Source organism: Psammomys obesus, unplaced genomic scaffold (assembly GCF_907164565.1).
Source record: "Psammomys obesus unplaced genomic scaffold, mPsaObe1.curated_primary_1811, whole genome shotgun sequence".
In the NCBI taxonomy this organism is placed as follows: Eukaryota; Metazoa; Chordata; class Mammalia; order Rodentia; family Muridae; genus Psammomys; species Psammomys obesus.
This window is the reverse complement of record NW_026585644.1, coordinates 57,983,961-58,002,344: the sequence shown is the minus strand read 5'-3', so window position 1 is coordinate 58,002,344 and position 18,384 is coordinate 57,983,961. Positions and strand designations below refer to the sequence as shown.

The window sequence follows — 18,384 nt, the reverse complement described above, 5'->3', positions numbered from 1 at the left end:
AGAAACAGAAGAAAAGGGAAGTAGGCAACACTACTTTAGAATTTATGGCTAAAGCTATCAAATAACATTTTCAGTCTATAATGAGACAGCTTTCTGCTGTTCCAGGTCTCAGTTTAAGCCTGAAAGACAGCAGGGTAAGGACAATGTTGAATCATGGTCAGACTCAACAGTGACTATTAATTTCTCCATTTTCTGTCCTTAGTTTTATGTTTTACACTTCACCTGTTGGTGTTGAGACCTTGAAAATGAAACTATATCTTAGATTTAATATATTTTGTTTTGTTTTAGGTGAGGTCTTTCTGGGTAATCCAGAATAGTGTCAAATTCACTATGTAGACAGCTCCAGCCTTGAACTTGCAGAAATCCTTCTGCCTCAGACTACTGAATTTTGAATCATAGGCATGAGCCACTTACTCCTGTCTTAGCGTTAGTATTTTTAGATAGTTGTGGGCCACCATGTGGTTGCTGGAAATTGAACTCATGACCTCTGGTAGAGCAGCCAGTGCTCTTAACCTCTGAGCCATCTCTCCAGCCCCGCGTTAGTATTTTTAAAGCTTATCTGACCTAACTTTTTACTAAATTGGTTTGATGTGGGCTTTTAGGTGGAGAAAGTGAACTAGAAGTTTAAAGTCATCTGGAATTAGTTGTGCAACGTGGTCCTAAATATAAGGAAACTTGAATTTGAACCTGGATTTCTTAATTCTAGTAAAAACATAAATCTGGACTCTTCCCAATGTCAATGCCCTTGGATAACTTCTCTAACTTTTCTGACGCGCGGCTTCCTTCTCTCTTCAATACAGGTAACAGTAATTACACCATAGATTTAGAATTAAATGAGAATACTCTCACCCTTCTGAACCTGAAGATTCCACAACGGATTCATTCTATCACAAACTGACAGATTAGGGAAGGCTATATCTGTATTGAGCATGTATGTACATTTTACCTGTTTTATTTTTAAAATAATGCAGTATAACACCTATTGTGTAGTGTTTACTTTATATCCTGTATTAAAAGTAATCTAGAGGTAACTTAAAAAAATGCAGGAGTGTGTGTAGATTATATTAAAACACAGCACCATTTGACATACGGAATTTAAGCATCAAGGGCATCCTCTCCCCATCCGTACTGAGGAGCTGTGTGCTTGAAAATCTAACACATTATCTGTCTCCAAACAAAAGCTCCTTTAATACTGTTAAAGTTCCGTCCTGTAACAGAACCGTGAAAAACACCGTCTTCTAATTTCTCACTATTTTCTCACTGTGTCACAAAGAACGTTTCTTGCAACAAGGCGCACAAAATGACCAGCCCCAAGTGTGGACTTCACTCAGAAAGACTATAAACAAGTTCCTACCTAGGGCCGGCAGAGCTGGACCTGCGCAGGCGCACTTCGTCTCCTCCCGCCCCAGGAAAGTATGCACGACGCCTGCGCGTCAACCTGTCGCGTCCTCTAGGACTTACCCAGAAGGCAGCGCTTCACCCTCAGGTCAAAATGGCGGGCAGGCCTGCTGGTAAGTGATCCCATCCTCCTTGGTGGACATCGCGGGGCGGTTTTATTTTCCCAGCAACCTGCTCTCCTTCTGCTTTAGCTGAGTAGTCACTTTGCGTAAGGGACGTGGCGGCCCAGTCCAGCAAAAAGGACAGTTTTCTCTGAGCTTGGCACGACCAGCCCGAGGGTTGGGAGGGTGATCCTCAGCGGGAAGCAGCGGCCGAGGCTGGACAGCGGGGTCGGCCGCCCTCCGCTCCACCTGGGGCAGCTTGGGAAGCTGAAAGGTCAGCAGAAGACTGCCGCAGTGAGTGGGAGAGCATCTGAGTCTGTCCTTTTCACTAACAGAGATCGGAGCAAATACTATCTGACCCCCCCCATTCCGCTCCTGAAGCCTGTCAAATTAGAGGAGATAAAAGGTTTATAGTGAGGTTTCGGGTTAATCTTGGTGCATTTGGACCGTAAGTGGAGCTTCAAAGCTGGAAGGTCTTTTGTTTGCTATAGACACTAGAACAAAGTTTTCGTGAGTAGAATGCCAGAATATTTTCACTTACAGTAGTATCCCTCATCCTCTATTTTTTAAAAACCTACTATTTGCCCTCTGGCGGTATAATTTAGAATAGCTCTTAAAAACTCTGAACTACCCCTAGAAATTGTAAAGGCATTAATTTCATCCACTTGACAAAATTTAAAGGAACCTTACTGAATTTAAGGCATTCTGCTTCGGTTTAACACCAGAGGCGTGATTTTAACAGGTCAGAATGACTCCCTTCCGTAAGCCCGCTCCATTTTCTGCAACAGGTTTTTGACCTAGCTAATGTAATGGCGAACAAAGTAGTGCCTGGCACATTATAAGTGTTAAGTGAATATTAATCGTTATCATAATCACCGCTGTGATTATGCAGTTTAGCTTCTGAGTGTTTGCTTTTAGATCTTTTACTCTTTAATATTTATATTTGTATTTTTTGAGTTAGGGTGTCATGTAGCCCAAGCTAGCTTTGAACTCACTGTGTATTGAAGTGCCCCATGTTGACTTTGAACTTCTGATCGATCCTTTTACCTCCAAGATAAAACTGCGGCAATGGCAGGAATGCACCACCCGTATTTTATGTGATGCTGGATGGAACCCAGGGGTTTGTGGTGCATGCTAGGCAGGTACTGTACCAACTGAGTCATTAGCCCTTGACTGTTTTAATTTTCCCTTAGAAACAATTTTATACATGACTTTTAATTTCTAAGATTGGAGGAAGCTATGTAGTAATCTGTACTAAGGAATAGGAAATCAGAAGAAGGTAATTGAGAAGAGAGCTTGCTTTTCTTCCTTGGTAAGAAACTAGCCCTAGACACAATTTTAAAAGAAAGCTTAGGGGCTGAGAATATAGCTCAGTTGATAAAAAGCTTGCCTTGCCTTGAAATACAAGCACAGCCTCATTTCAATTGCCAGAACCCATGTTGTTAAGCTTGCTTTTTTTTTTTTTTTTTTTTTTTTTTTAACGTAAAGCCTGAGTTCCAGGGCAGCCAGTTACATGATGAGATCCTGCCTTAGGAGCCCTGGTCCATGCTTTCAATCCTAGTGCTCGAGAAGTGGAGACAAGTAAATCTTGGGGCTACACTAGTCTAGTGTACTTTTCAGGTTCCAAGCCAGTGAGAGATGGCCATCTCAGAAATGAAAAAGGATGACTAGGACCTAATGCTGTTCTCTAACACTCACACTTTCGCTCCCTCTGACCAATATCAGGCAATCTCCTGCTTCCTTGTTGTCTTATATCCCTCTCAGCCTTGTTCCCCAAAGAGTTGTGAGTTGTTTTTTTGTTTGTTTTTGAATAGGTTATTTTGGATGCTGGACATGAACTTTGAAAGCTGAGCCACATTCCCAGCCCCTATTTTAGTTTTTCTTTGTTTGTTTATGCAAGGCCTGGAATTAACAGTCTTAACTGCCCCTGCTTCCTGAGTGCTGAGATTACAGGCATGCCCTGTTGCATTAAGAGTTTTAACATGGAGTATCTCTCCTTATCCATGTTCAAATACTATTCCCTTGAGACCACACTATGGGAGAGAGCCAACCCTATTATGATACTCTGCTGTGCTTGCAGACAGCAGCCTAGCATAACTGTCTTCTGAGAGGCTTCATCCGGCAGCTGATGGAAACAGACTCAGAGACCCACAGCCAAACAATAGGCAGAGCACGGGGAGTCTTGTGGAACATTTTGGGGAAAGATTGAGGGAGCCAAAGGGGTCAAGGACACCACAAGAAGACCTGCAGAGTAAACCAGCCTGGGCCCATGGGAGCTCACAGAGACTGAACCACCAACCAAACAGAATGCATGGGCTGGATCTAGGCCCCCTACTCATATGTAGCAGATGCGCAGTTCGTTCTTCATGTGGGTTCCCTAAAAGCTGGAGCAAATGCTGTCTCAGACTCAATTGCCTGCCTTTAGATCCATTTCTCCTAGCGGGGCTGCCATGTCTGGTCTCAGTGGGAGAGGATGTGCTTAGTCCTGCTGGGACTTGATGTGCCAGGACAGGCTCCCATGTGGGGGCCTCCCCTCCTGAGGATGGGGGGAAGAAGGTAGGGCTGGGAGGAGAGGGAAGGGGCATTTAATCAGGATGTAAAGTGAATAAATAAATAAAAATACACCATCCCCTTGATGAACAACTGTTTGGGAGGAGGAAGGTAGGCTTCTACTGATATTTAAATAATTAGCTGATGGTATAAAAGTTTTATTCAGAAACAGTTATGTTTTAAGGATGACCAAATGAGATTTTGGAGACTTGGAGAAGACTGCCACCTAACCTAAACTCTCACAACTCTTTCTCCTTTGGGATATATATATCTGCAACCACAATTGGTAGAAATGCTTCAAGTCCTTTTCTGTCCCCTGTCCTTCAGTTTTGATGGTAGCAGGTAATGTTAGGACAGAGGATTTTGAGACCCCAAAGCGGCAAAATGTATGCCTGTGGACATTAGGCACCTTTAGTTTTGAGCTCATCATTTTCCCAATGTCATGGGTGACATGATTATCTATGTTGTATACAAAGGGATATTCCTTCTTAGGTTTATAAGAGAATTGGTTCTTTGCCTTTTGATGCATTGGTTTTTAAGTGGATTGTAGCAGCTAACAGTGTGGTAATTATAGTTGCAGCGTCAAGCAAGTGGCTGGATGGTTTTCGAAAATGGTATTATAATGCTGCAGGATTCAATAAACTGGGTGAGTATCTTTTTTTGTGGTCCTCTTCCTCTTGTTCTCCCTGAATTCAGTGCTTTTAAAGAATTCTTTTTTTTTTAATTTTATTTTTCTTTTTAGTTACATTTTGTTAACTCTGTGTCCCAGCTATATCCCGCTCCCTCATTCCCTCCCCAACCCCACATTCCCTCGCTGGTCTCTTCCCTGCCCCTTTCCACGTCCACTGATAGGGTAGGACCTCCTCCCCTTTCATTTGACCCTGTTGTATCAGGTATCTTCAGGGCTGGCTGCAAAGTCCTCCTCTGTGGCCTAACAGGACTGTTCCTCCCCTGGGGGGGAGGGGAGGTCAAAGAGCCTGCCCTTGAGATCCTGTTAGAAATAGTCCGTGTTCCACTTACTTTGGAAAACTACTTGGTTACTGAGCTACCACGGGCCACATCCGAACAGAAGTTCTAGGTTATATCCATAGATGGTCCTTGGGTGAGTGTCAGTCTCAGAAAAGACCCTGTGCCCGGATATATTTGGTCCTTGTGGAGCTCCTATCCTTTCCATATCGTACTAACTCCCCTTCTTTTGTATGATTCCCTGTACTCTGCCGAGGGTTTGGTTATGAGTCTTAGTATCTGCTTTGAAACACTGCTAGTTAGAGTCTTTCAGATGCCTTTTGCGGTAGACTCCTGTCATACGTTCAATGCACATCCCAATTGTCTTTCTAAATGAGAATTGATCATCTTCGTCCTTGTCCACTTTCTTGATTATCTTCTTTAGGTGTGTAGATTTCATTATGTTTATCATGTCTTGTAGGTCTATATAAGCGAGTATATACCATGTTTGTCTTTCTCCTTCTGGGATACTTCACTCAGAATGATCTTTTCTAGATCCCACCATTTGCCTGCAAATTTCATGATTTTCTCCTTTTTGATTGCTGAGTAGTATTCCATTGTGTAAAAATACCACAATTTCTGTATCCATTCCTCTGTTGATGGACATCTGGGTTGCTTCCAAGTTCTGGCTATTACAAATAAAGCTGCTACAAACATGGTTGAACAAATGTCCTTGTTGTGTACTTGAGCAAATTTTGGGTATATACCTAGGAGTGGTGTAGCGGGGTCTTGAGGTAGCACTACTTCTAATTGTCTGAGAAAGCTCCAGATTGACTTCCAAAGTGGTTGTACCAGTTTACATTCCCACCAGCAATGGAGTAGGGTTCCCCTTTCACCACAACCTCTCCAGCATGAGTTGTCACTTGAGTTTTTGATCTTGGCCATTCTGATGGGTGTAAGGTGAAATCTCAGGGTCGTTTTGATTTGCATTTCCCTGATGGCTAATGAGGTTGAGCATTTCTTTAAGTGTTTCTCTGCCATTTGATGTTCCTCTTTTGAGAATTCTCTGTTTAGCTCTGTTCCCCATTTTTTAATTGGATTACTTGGTTTGTTGCTTTTCTGCTTCTTTAGTTCTTTATATATACTGGATATTAGCCCTCTGTCAGATAAATGGTTGGTGAAAATTCTTTCCCAATCTGTAGGCAGTTGTTTTGTTTTGATGACGGTGTCTTTTGCAAAATCAGAAATGAAAATGGGGACATAACTACAGACACTGAGGAAATCCAAACAATTATTAGGTCATACTACAAAAGCCTATATGCCACAAAATTTGAAAATCTAAATGAAATGGATAATTTTCTTGACAGATTCCATCTACCAAAATTAAGTCAAGACCAGGTAGAAAGACTGAATAGCCCTATATCTCCCAAAGAAATTGAAGCAGTCATCAACAGTCTCCCCTCCAAAAAAAGCCCTGGGCCAGATGGCTTCAGCACAGAATTCTACAAGACCTTCAAAGAAGTGCTAACACCAATTCTCCTCAAACTATTCCACAAAATAGAAACAGAAGGAACACTACCAAACTCATTCTGTGAAGCCACAGTCACCTTGATACCTAAACCTCACAAAGATCCAACAAAAAAAAGAATTCTTATTGTTCTAAAAAGATGTTTTCTTTCGTTTTTGTGTATGTCAGATTTAAAATTAAACTATTTTATTTTTCAGTTTTTGACCTTTATGTGATTGGCATGAACTTCGCTTTGTGGTATAGAAGCTGAATGGAAGCATCAGTGATTCTTAGGGTTCCTTATTATAAATTTAAGGTCTTTTCGTCTTTAAAAAAAATTATCATTTGCGCCCTTTCTCCTGGCTGGCAGTGTAGAGGCCACACAATGCCTGGAGCTACTGTAAAAGACATTAACCAGTAGTAGTTCATCAAAGCCCTTGGCAGCCTTTCTCAGAAAGACTGGGAAGCTGAAAGTTCCCCAGTGTGTGGACACAGTCAAGCTGGCCAAACATAAAGAGCTTGCCCCCTATGACAAGAACTTGTCCACACGAGCTGCTTCCACAGCATGACACCTGAACCTCTGGTGATGCAGGGGTTGGCTGCATGACCAAGATCAGTGGAGAACAGCAGAGAGATGCTATCAAGCCCAGCCACTTCAGCTTGGAGGCTCCGTCCTCCAAGCCCTGGAGGGCCTGAAAATGGTGAAAAAGGACCAAGATGGGGGCCAGAAGTTAACTCTTCAGAGACAGAGAGATCTGGACAGGTGGCAGCTGCCAACAAGAAGCATTAGAACAAAGGATGCTGGGTCAATAAACTGCCTCATTCATAATAAAAAAAAAAAATGTCATTCGCATATATAGCAGGGTATGCTCGTAGAGTTCAGAGGAGGACTTCTGAGAGTCAATGCCACTTACTCCATGGTGTCCAGGGATCAGACTTGGCTTGTGCAATACATGCTGTCACCTCCCTCGCTCTCTCACTGTTCCTAGTTGTTTATTATCTTGATCTCAGAAGAGATGTGGTCTACATGTTTTCAAAGGCAAGATACACATTTAAAATACGTTCAGAACCAGTTCACATAAAATAGGAATTTTGTGATAGTGGTTTTAAAAGGCTTATATGTTTTTTCAAGAGATAACTTGGGTTTAAAATGCTTACTGGTGCTTTTTAAGTCAAGTCTTGAGTTATAAATCATAAAGATATTTTATTCATCATAGAACTCCTGGATGGAGGAGATGACTTAGTGAGCAGCACAGGCCTGATGACCTGAGATCATAGCCCACATAAAAGCTGACACAGTAGCCCAAGCAGCTTGTAATCCCAGTTGCTGCCTTGGGAAGATGGGAGCAGAGACAGGAATCTAGAAGCTGGTGGGCTAGTTTATGCAGGAACACAAGAGATTCTGTCTCAAGGTGAAAAGGCTAGGACTAACAGCTCAAGTTTTCCCTTTGACCTCTACATAGTGTGGAGGTACATGTGTATGCATGCACACATACATGAAAAGCTCCTACCAAATATAGTAAGTTACATAATAGCTGTGAGGAGACAGAGGCATAAAGAGTCATTTCAATGCAAATATGAGTCTGAGGCTGGGTAGGGAGGAACAAATAATTCTATGGGTTCAAGGCTAGCCATTGCTACATAGTAAGATTGTCTAAAAGAACAAACAAAAACCTTTTTTTTGCAATCCTTTAATCTGATTCTTCTGTTCCTCTTGCAGGGTTAATGCGAGATGATACAATGTATGAAAGTGAAGATGTAAAAGAAGCCATAAGAAGGCTTCCTGAGGACCTTTATAATGACAGAATGTTTCGCATTAAGAGAGCCCTGGACCTAACTATGAGGCATCAGATCTTGCCTAAGGAGCAATGGACAAAATATGAGGAGGTAGAGCAGATTTGATATGTCTAGCAGTGTTGGTCACTCAAGATGCAGTATCCGAAACAGGAGAAACACGCTTATTTGTGCAATGCATTAGTGTTCTCCAAGTTATGCCGCATTTTAATACCCAAATGAAGTTAGCAGAAAACTGTCAACTCTATTTTAAAGAACAAGGTGAAACTTAGAGCTGAAGTGACTTCTGAAATCACTAAGCTAGTCTCTAGTATGGAAGTTTTGGGCTAGAATTGAGATTTTCTATCTCTTGAGCCATTGTTGCTTTCCCTCTGCTTCCTGTTCTAATAAAAAGTTAATTATTTATATAAGGTAATTACATATATGTGTAATTACATATATGTGTAAATAAGTTAATTATACATAGTTTACATATAATTCATATCTTACATGAAGTGTACTGAGTGATCTAGCTTTTAGCCTGGACATCTATCCTCAAAGGTCACTGAAACCAGGTAAGCCTGTAGGCCTTGTACCTGGTACTCTTTCTCCTGATCTACTCACTACATGGTTGTTGTGAGGTTTTACATTTCAAAAAGCACATAGTTCCTGGAAGTTCAGATAATATTTTCTTATGTTTGAAGCAGACAATAATTCATTTTGATGAATTTCATTGGAGGTTTAAGACCAATTCTTTTCTTCTTCATTCTTTAGGACAAATTCTACCTTGAACCCTATCTGAAAGAGGTTATTCGGGAACGAAAAGAGAGAGAAGAATGGGCAAAGAAGTGATCTTGTCATTGAGATATGTGGGTATGCCTGGTCTCAGCATGTTTTTATGACATTATTTCAACTTGAATCACAATTTAAGAATTATTGGCTCTCCAGATGCCTCACTTTAAATAAATATCTACTGTAAACATTGTTGGTGAGTTTGAATTCAATGAAAACTTACTCTGATAATTATTGTAATCACTTCTGACACAGTTTTTTTCTAAGATATTTTTAGTTGCTGCTTAACTGGAGATGAAGGCAGCTGCTTTAATCTTCTCTTCATTGGCTAGATAACTAGCCAGCTTACTGAAGAATACAGCATTTTATACAAGCTGAATAGTAAGCTTTAGAGTCCCTTTGTGGGCTAGTGAGACACAGGGAAGTCATAGCAAGGCCTATACAGATGGGAGATGAGGGAAGAGGAAATCAACACTGGACAGAAGGGTCATTGGCTTCCAAAGTGACTGATGGAAGGAAGGAAAAGTTTACCCCAGGACTTGGGACACAGCCTTTAGGAAAACTCCTCTCTAACTATTTTTCATATTGCCATTTAGGAAAAGTATATATCCCAATCTGGGCTTATATAACTTCTGTATAGGTCAATATATAGATTAGAAAATTCAAAATAATCCAAACAAGCATTAGGAAGACAATAGAGAAAAACACAAAGACAAATTACACTTATGTTTCTTTAAGAGGTAGGCATAGTGTGCATGCCTTTAATCCTAGCATGTGGCGATCCCTGCCAGCTTCACAGGAGGTAGGGGGAAATAATCCACCAAGAGACAAGAATGAGGCTCAGTCCAATTTTTTGTAACCACTGCTAGATCAAGACTTATGGAGTTTGGCACAGATCATTTTTCTTTAGCCATATTTGAGCACAGCACAATTTGGAAAAAAGTTTTCAGATACCAATTAACTCAGTCCCAAGTATATAACAATTTAAGACATGTTTACATTGAGATTCTTCATACAGTATATCTGGCTTCTTTCACAAGAATGGGCACTGCTGACTCAGAGATAGTGCCCAACATTTAGGGTCTAGGGAGCTTGACTTAGGTAAACATGACACCCGTGGATGTCAGAATTTCCTTGGCCCTAAGATAACAGAAGTGACTTCAGTTGTTGAAAAGGACAAGTGACATCACTCATAAGGATGGGTTTTGTGGCCTAAAAACAGTGCTCAAGACTTAAGGGAAAGAATCTGGGATAAAAATGGATTCTGGGAGATAGGGCAGAGCCCATCTCATCAGACAGCCAAGGATCACCAGGTTGTAAAGCATCATTCCTGGCATTCCAGGAAGAGCAGCTGTGCACCTCATTCCAGTGAAGAGGTGAGCAGTGTGTATAACTTTTCTGGATTCTCCAGTGCTTATCTGTGTGCACAAGGCCTTTTTTTGCCCTCTATATCAGCACTCAGGAGACAAGCCAGCTTGGTCTGTATAGTTCCCAAGGCTACATCAAGACCCTGTCTCAAAAACACTGAAAAGGAAAGCAACAAAAACCCAGCTAGCTACTAAAGAGTTTCAGATTATAGATTAACTTAAAAATACAAAATCCTCCTGGGAATTGTGAGGTTCTTTGGAGTTAAGCACTAGAACTGTAGGCAGAGCAGGAGGAGGAATAACTGCTTTATACCTAAGCAGGAGTTTCTGATAACGATCTCCAGAAATGAGATACAATAGAAACAATGTTTTCTAATACATTTAAAGTTACAAAACAATCAAAATGCACAGATGCATAGATACATTCCTTTGACACAAAGATTTTTGGTTTTTTTTTGTTTGTTTGTTTGTTTTTTACAGTATGATGCTAACATGTAAAGGTAACTTTTATTTGCTTGAGGTAATTGTCTCCAAGACTTACTGCCGCCATCTGCTAATATTAGGCCTTGTCCTAGAAGCTTCTAGCCTCCATAACAATCTAATCTAGGCCTAGAATGTTTTCAGCTTCTGAGACTTACTGCTGAATAGGCTCACCCTTTCTAGTTCTTTTTGAATTCTTGCTGACCGGTTCAACTCAGCTGTTCTGGCCCAAACTCTCCCAGTTGACCTACTCAACCTGGCTTCTCTCGGCTTCTCAGCTCCTGATCAAATTCCCCTGCTTGGCCTCAAACTAACTCCAGCAATGTGTTCCAATCCTCTGGCTCCTTATTTTCTGGCTCATTCTGTCTTCACCTGTATCTGGCTTGTTCTCTCTTCAACCTGTCTCTGTAAAACTGCTGCTGAATTCCACGAACTGAACAACCATGAACCCATCTCTACTGCACTGCCTCTCAACTCACTGATTTAACCAAACAGACTGAACAGCACTGACTAGAACTCAGAGATCTGTAGGTGTCTGTCTTCTGAGTGTTGTGATTAAAGGTGTGTAAGATGACGCCTGGACCTAAGCTTTTCTTTACCTAATGAGAACAGTCTAGTTACTTTACTTGGTTGGATATTACACTGTCCCACTGGGGAAGACTAACAGGGACTCCACTAGAGAGAGTGGTATAGCGACCCCATTTAGGAGGATGTCACAGGTACCTATCTGGGGATGACATTACAGTAACCCCACCTGGGAGGACATCCTGGTGACATCATTGGAAAGGATGTTATAATGATGCCACGAGGGGGGACATTATAGTGACCCCACTGCAGAGCACATCCACTAGGAAGGATGTTACAGTGACTCCACTGAGGAGAAGTTTTCACTGACCTCACTGGGGAAGACATTACAGTGAGCACATTGTTGAGGATGTTACAGTGACCCATTGTGGAGGACCTTACAGTGATGCCACTTCAGAGGATAGTACAGTTACCTCAGTGGAGAGGACGTTGGGTTTAGCCCGTAGTTGAGAATGTTATGGTGAGCCCACTGGGGAGTATGTTTGGGGATCCCACTAGGAAGGGTGTCTCAATGACCCCACTGGGGAGAACATCAGAGTGAACTACTGTGTGCCTGTTATAGAAACCCCCTGTAGATGACGGAAAACTGAACCCACTGGTGAGGACATCCCAGTGACCCCACTTGGAAGGATGTTACAGTGACCTGACTGGAAAGCACATATTACAGTGACCCCACTGGGAAAAACATAAGAGCGACACCAGTAATGAGGATTTTCCAGACACCTCACTGGAGTGGATGTTACAGTTACTGGGGAAGATGTTACAGTGACTCCACCAGGAGGAAACCGCATTTACCCCGTGGAGAGGCGGTAACTGATATCACACTGGGAAGGAATTTACAGTGACCTCACTTAGGAGGGCATTCTAGTGATCCCATTGTGGAAGATGCTAAAGTGACTCCACTAGGGAGGACTTTACAGTGGCCTCACTGTTTGGACAATAGAGTGACCATGCTGGGATGACATTACAGTGAACCCACTGGCAAGAACACTAATTACACCACTGTAGAGGATGTTACAGTGACCTCACTAGGGCAGATGTTACAGTGACTCCACTGTGGAGTGCATTAGAGTGACCCTGCTGGGAAGGACATTAATGTGACTCTACTAGAGAAGAGGTTACGGTGATCCCAGTGAGGAAGACATTACAATGACCCCTGTGGAGGAGAAAGTTCCAGTGGCACCAAGGTGGAGAAAGAAGGTACAGGGTTTCAACTGGGTAGAACTTTCCAGTGACCACACATGGGAGGGCATAAGAGTGACCTCACTATGGAGAAACTCACAGTGACCCTACTGGAGAGACTGCTACAGTTACACCTTGGGGATGAGACCAAGGAGAGCACATTAGAAAGCATATCATGGTGACCCCACCAGAAAGGACTTCACAGTGACCCTGCTGGGGAGGACATTAAAATGATCCTACTAGAACATTACAGTGACTGCACTGGAAATAATGGTACACTGACCCCAAACTTAAAATGCTCAGAGATCCTCTTGCCTCAGTTTCCTGAGTGCTGGGGTTACAAGTGTGGGATCTTATTCCTGGCTTGGTTTGGTTAATGATGCACTCTCTTATGTATTTTACACTTGTCCTGCCCTTGCTCTTTCACCAATGATGACCCTGTGTTTCTGCTCCGCCTCCACTATCTAAGTGCTGAAATTACAGGGCATGTCCCTATACTCTGTTTGGTTTTTTGTTTATTACAATTTATTCACTTTGTATCCCAGCTGTAACCTTCCCCCTCATCTCCTCCCAGTCATAGAAGCTTTGTTCATAATAACCAAAATCTAGAAACAACCCAGATGTCCCTCAATGGAGGAATGGATACAGAAATTGTGGTACATTTACACAATGGAATACTACTCAGCAATTAAAAACGGGGAAATCATGAACTTTACAGGCAAATGGATGGAACTAGAAAAGATCATCCTGAGTAAGGTAACCCAGAAGCCAAAAGACATGTATGGTATACACTCACTTATATTAGATATTAGCCATATAATGTAGGATATACATACTAAAATCTATAGCTCTAAAGTACCTAAACAAGGAGGACCCTTAGGGAAGAAGCTGAAACCTCATTCAGAAGGGCAAACAGAACAGACATCGGAAGTAAGAGAAGACAGGGAACAGGACAGGAGCCCTCCAAAGGAGGCCTCTGAAAGACTCAAAAGAGAATGCTGAGACTTATAGCTAAACTTTGGGCAGAGTTCAGGGAACTTTATGGAAGAAGGGGAGATATAGAAAGGCCTGGAGGGGACAGGAGCTCCAAAAAGAGACCAATAGAGCCTAAAAACATGGGCCCATGGAGGCCTGCAGAGACTGATACTCCAACCAAGGACCAGGCATGGAGAGAACCTAGACCCCTTGCTCAGATTCCCCATGCTCAGTTTCCAAGTAGGTTCACTAGTAAGGGTGGGTCAGGGGCTATCTTTGACATGAACTCAGTGCCTGCCTCTTTGATTACCTCTCCCTGGGGGTTGCAGCCTTGCCAGGCCAGAGAGGAATATTGAGAAACCAAAAAAATTAAAAATTAAGTGTTTGGGGTACTGAGCTAAAGAGTTTAAGACATAACTGGCCAAGCTGGCCTTGCTGCTTCTAGAAATCTGGCCAGATGCAGGGAAGAACTGACCTTGAGGTATTCCTGTCCAATCATTAGAGGTACCCTTACCAGGAAACCAGCCTGGGTGGCCTTGCCCTTGGAAATATCGCTGACAGACATAATTGCCCCTCTTCCTTAGCAATAGCCTATCAGTCCAGGACGTTCCAACTGAAACCCAAGGCTAGTCCAAGGGCAGCTGTTTCTCCTCCAAGAGAAAACCAAGAAAACCAGAACCATTTATGAAATGTAGCCCCCCCCCCCTTTTTTATATTTTAACCAATAGAAGCTTCCAGGCTAAAATCCCCTGCTTTGGTGCTCTGGGAGGGACTGGGACCTATAAATCACCCACAATCTGGAGCTCAGTGCTCTCAGTTGGATACCAGTGCCTTGATGTCTAAAGTCCCAGCTCTCCTTCCTTCTGATCTTAGTCTATCAGATCTCATCAGGAGTGGCTGCATTGTCATCTTCTGTGGCCTAGTAAGGCTGCTACCCCCTCAGGGATTGGTGATCAAAGAGCAGGCCAATCAGTTTACGTCAGAGGCAGTCCCTCTTCCCATTACTATGGAACCCACTTGGACACTGAACTGCCATGGGCTACATCTGTGCAGGGCTTCTAGGTTATCTCCATGCATGGTATTTGGTTGGAGTATGAGTCTCTGGAAAGATCCCTGTTTTCAAATTTTCTGGTTCTGTTGCTCTCCTTGTGGAGTTCCTGTCCTCTCCAGATCTTACTATTTCCCACTTCTTTCATAAGATTCCCTGCACTATATACTCAGTTTTATATGATACTGGGGAACAAATCCAGGACCTGTGCATTGTAATAGGAGATACTCTGTCAACTGCGTATCTTCCTTGGGTCCTGTATATATGAACTGATGCATCACTGCTACTCCATAAAAATGCACAACTAATAATTAACAAAGACAGCCAAGCATGGTGGCACATGCATTTAATCCCAGTACTCTGGAGACAGGTAGATAAGTATCTGAGTTACAGGCTTGACACAGCTGCATAGTGAGATCCTATCTCAAAAAAAATGAACAAAATAAATATTAATAAGATAAAATTGAGTATCTTGAAAGGAGTTTTTCTGGGGCTCAAAATGAAACCTGTAAGACTAGAGACAAGTTCAGTGGTTAATTCAAGGATGCTTATGTTTCTTCAGGGAGTAAGAATTTGGATCTCAAAACACACACCAGGCAGTTAACTATATATAGCTCCAAAGCATCTGATGTCCTCTTCTGGACACTAAGCCATCTTAAAATGTGTGCATACTAACATGCAGCCACATACACATAAAATAAAAATAAATTAAAATATGGAAGCTGTTGACAAAAGGTAAATTTGTTGTTTTTCTCCTTTAACAGCTCTATTTGTTTCTAAATTTAAAATGTTTAATTGAAATAGAATTACATCATGTTCCCCCTTTTATCCTTCTTGTGCACCAACTCTCAAGTTGACAGCTTTTCCTTTACATATATGTTTGTATATATGTATATATTGATCTACATGCATGTGAAAAAAAAATATATATATACAAACTATGTACATATACATACATACACACACAATCTGCTGTGTCAGTTTTTGTCATTTGTGTGCATGTGGTTTCTAAGCTGGCCACTCATCACTGGACAACCAATAAGCATGAGTTTTGAATCATAAGTACATAAATCAACAATACATAGGAACAAACTCTGAAAATGAGACAGAAAAGAATGACAGTGAATGGATTCACACTTAGTTGTCTTCTTCTACTTCAAGCAGGAGAGTTTGGGTTGAAAATGATAGTTTCCTCTGTGTAGAACAGTGTCTTATGCATCAGTGGCAATAATAAAATCAAAATAATTCTTAACCACAAAGTTAATCTGTCTCAGACCATTCATTGTTTGCATTAAGAAGATTTCATCCTCCACCTCAAACAGACAATAAGGTAACTTCATGTCATCTATTTGTTCTTGATGTCATTGCTACTTATGGTTTCCAGGCACTGAGAAGACTGATAGCCAAAAAATGTCTCTAGCTTTTCTTGTCCTAATTCATGCAAAAAGCCAAAGGTGAAACAACCCAAAAACATCCCCTGTATTGTGATTTTTTTAAAGAAATGGAAACATGAGTGTCTTTATACATTTAATGTCCTGACTAGGGTGGTCTACATAGTTTAGCAGATAAAAGATGGCGGCACAGATCTCATGGACAGACAGATAGAGGAATATGTAAGAATTTTCAGATTCCCTGCTCTTTAGAAGTATCCTTATGTCCAGCAATGTGGAGATATCAGAGCTGATGATCCCATCCTGAGAGCCTCCTCGCTAAAGATAAATGTGTCAGCCCACATGCCCTTGGTGGCCAGTGAGCACAAGCCCTGCAGCTAGTTTTGGTTTTCTTACTTGGATGATGGGCATTTTGGGGAATGAACTAATTGAAGATATGAGTGGTATATAGGAAGGTGGTACATCAGCAGATGGCAACTGGCTCTTTTCTCTTGTCTTCTCTCTCTCTCTTTTTTTTAGACAAGTAGCCACCATCCAGCAGAGCAGAGGGAGCTGACAAAGAGTGAACAGATGTTCATTTTCTTTCACCAAACTGAAGGCTTCCTGGACTCTGTTCCTATCTTAGAACAAGCTGTGGAAATACATCTTAATATTGTTCTCACTGAAACCAGTTATTATTTCCAAATTTGTGCACTCAATCCTGCCCTCCATTTTCTCCAAAGCCTCTGGTGTAGTTGAGATGGGGACAGAGGATTCAAGGAGTAGCTTCCGCCTGAGCAAACTGCTCAGCAGTATATTCACTGCCTGCTTCTCCATCCAAATATCACAGAACTCCAATTCCCATTCCGTCAAATCACATTTCATCTCTTCCAAACTGTTAATGATAAATACGAGTTTCCCAGGATGGGATAATGTCTCCACTATGGGAGCTGAGGGATTGGGCCACTCTCCGGAGATCAGTTCAGCCAGTCTTGCCGTCTTCAACTTATTCACATCATGACAGCAAAAGTAGAAGATGTAGGAGAATCTGTTCTGAAACACCAGGTCTTCTGACCAGTCCAGCATCAACTTTGTCAACATTAGTGTCTTGCAATTTCTGAAACTCCACGCAAGAACACCATCTGTGGTTTCCTTCCGATACAAGAAGGTACTCAAAATAAGCGCAGTCTTTCTGAGTCAATTCCTGCTTAAAGAAATCCTAAACTCTGATCAGCTTTTGTTTCAAATGCACTCAGTATATCCTGAGTCAGTGAACACAAAAGAAAAAAAATCCACAACATATCAAAGTTAAGTTAAACATATACCCATATATAATCTGACCTCCATAATTTAATTTTCAGGATGTACCCTTTAAAAAGATTTATGTTTAATTTTGTGTGTGTTGGTGTGTTTTTGTGGAGGTCAGAGGTGTTAAATCCCTGCCTGGAGCTTAGTTACAGCTGTCAAAGAGACACCACACATGGGTGATAGTTGAACTCAGGTCTCCTGCAAGAGAGCGTCATGCCCCTAGCCAGTGAGTCATTTCCTCAGCGCCCTTATAATGTATGTTTCTAGGAGTCTGGGAACCATGGGACCAGAACAACACTGGTTAATGTAATATTAGTACTGGACCTGGATCACAGCTTGCATTTCTGTGTGTCACGAAAATTTTATTATTAAACTGTTATATGCTGATTCAGAAGCTGGCACTGGAAGTGGGGTTGCCCCTCTTCCGCATTTCAGACTGAAGTAAGTCAAAGGATGGGTTCTTGTCTGAGAATGGACTGACCTCTAACTTAGTAATAGAAAGGGAAGAGAATAAAAGAGATCAAAAGTAAAAACACCATGCCCTTGTGAACAGCTAAAAAATGAACCACATCTACCAGATTTTATGGCTATTTATCCCATGATATAAAATTACATGCAATGGGAAAAGAAGCCGGAACTAGAACCATGGGAAACTGAGCCATGCAGAGACAACTCAAATGGGAGCTCAAACTGACTCTACCTTCCCCAGCTGGTTTCTGCTGAATGTTGTGAGAGCACAAGTTTATGATTTTATGAGAACCTGATTTGACAATGTGACCTTCCTACCATTATTTGCTCTTTCAATTGGGAATATCACTGGAAAGGATACTCTCGTCTCTACTTGGGGAATTCCAGGTGTCTTGCCTTAAAGAGGCTTCCCCAGGCAATTTCTATTGGACATTTTGAGTGCCCAATTTCATGATATTTTGCTCTCTATGTATCTATGTATCTGTCTGTCTATCTATCTATCTATCTATCTATCTATCTATCTATCTATCTATCT

The 18,384-nt window shown here is 41.7% G+C and overlaps 1 protein-coding gene and 2 pseudogenes across 1 annotated transcript; 2 read left to right on the top strand and 1 right to left on the bottom strand.

Annotated features, from left to right (window-relative positions):
- Window positions 1-1,413: 1,413 nt before the first annotated feature.
- Window positions 1,414-9,258, top strand: LOC129686178 (cytochrome b-c1 complex subunit 7). Its single transcript, XM_055619960.1, has 4 exons — window positions 1,414-1,511; window positions 4,624-4,695; window positions 8,222-8,388; window positions 9,049-9,258. The coding sequence occupies exons 1-4, from the start codon at window positions 1,493-1,495 to the stop codon at window positions 9,124-9,126; spliced, it is 336 nt and encodes a 111-aa protein (XP_055475935.1). The 5' UTR covers window positions 1,414-1,492; the 3' UTR covers window positions 9,127-9,258.
- Window positions 4,710-8,212, top strand: LOC129686170 (40S ribosomal protein S19-like; annotated as a pseudogene).
- Window positions 9,259-15,914: 6,656 nt separating the features above from the next.
- The window catches only part of LOC129687782 (NACHT, LRR and PYD domains-containing protein 4E-like), a 7,714-nt pseudogene continuing 5,244 nt past the window's right edge, over window positions 15,915-18,384 (bottom strand).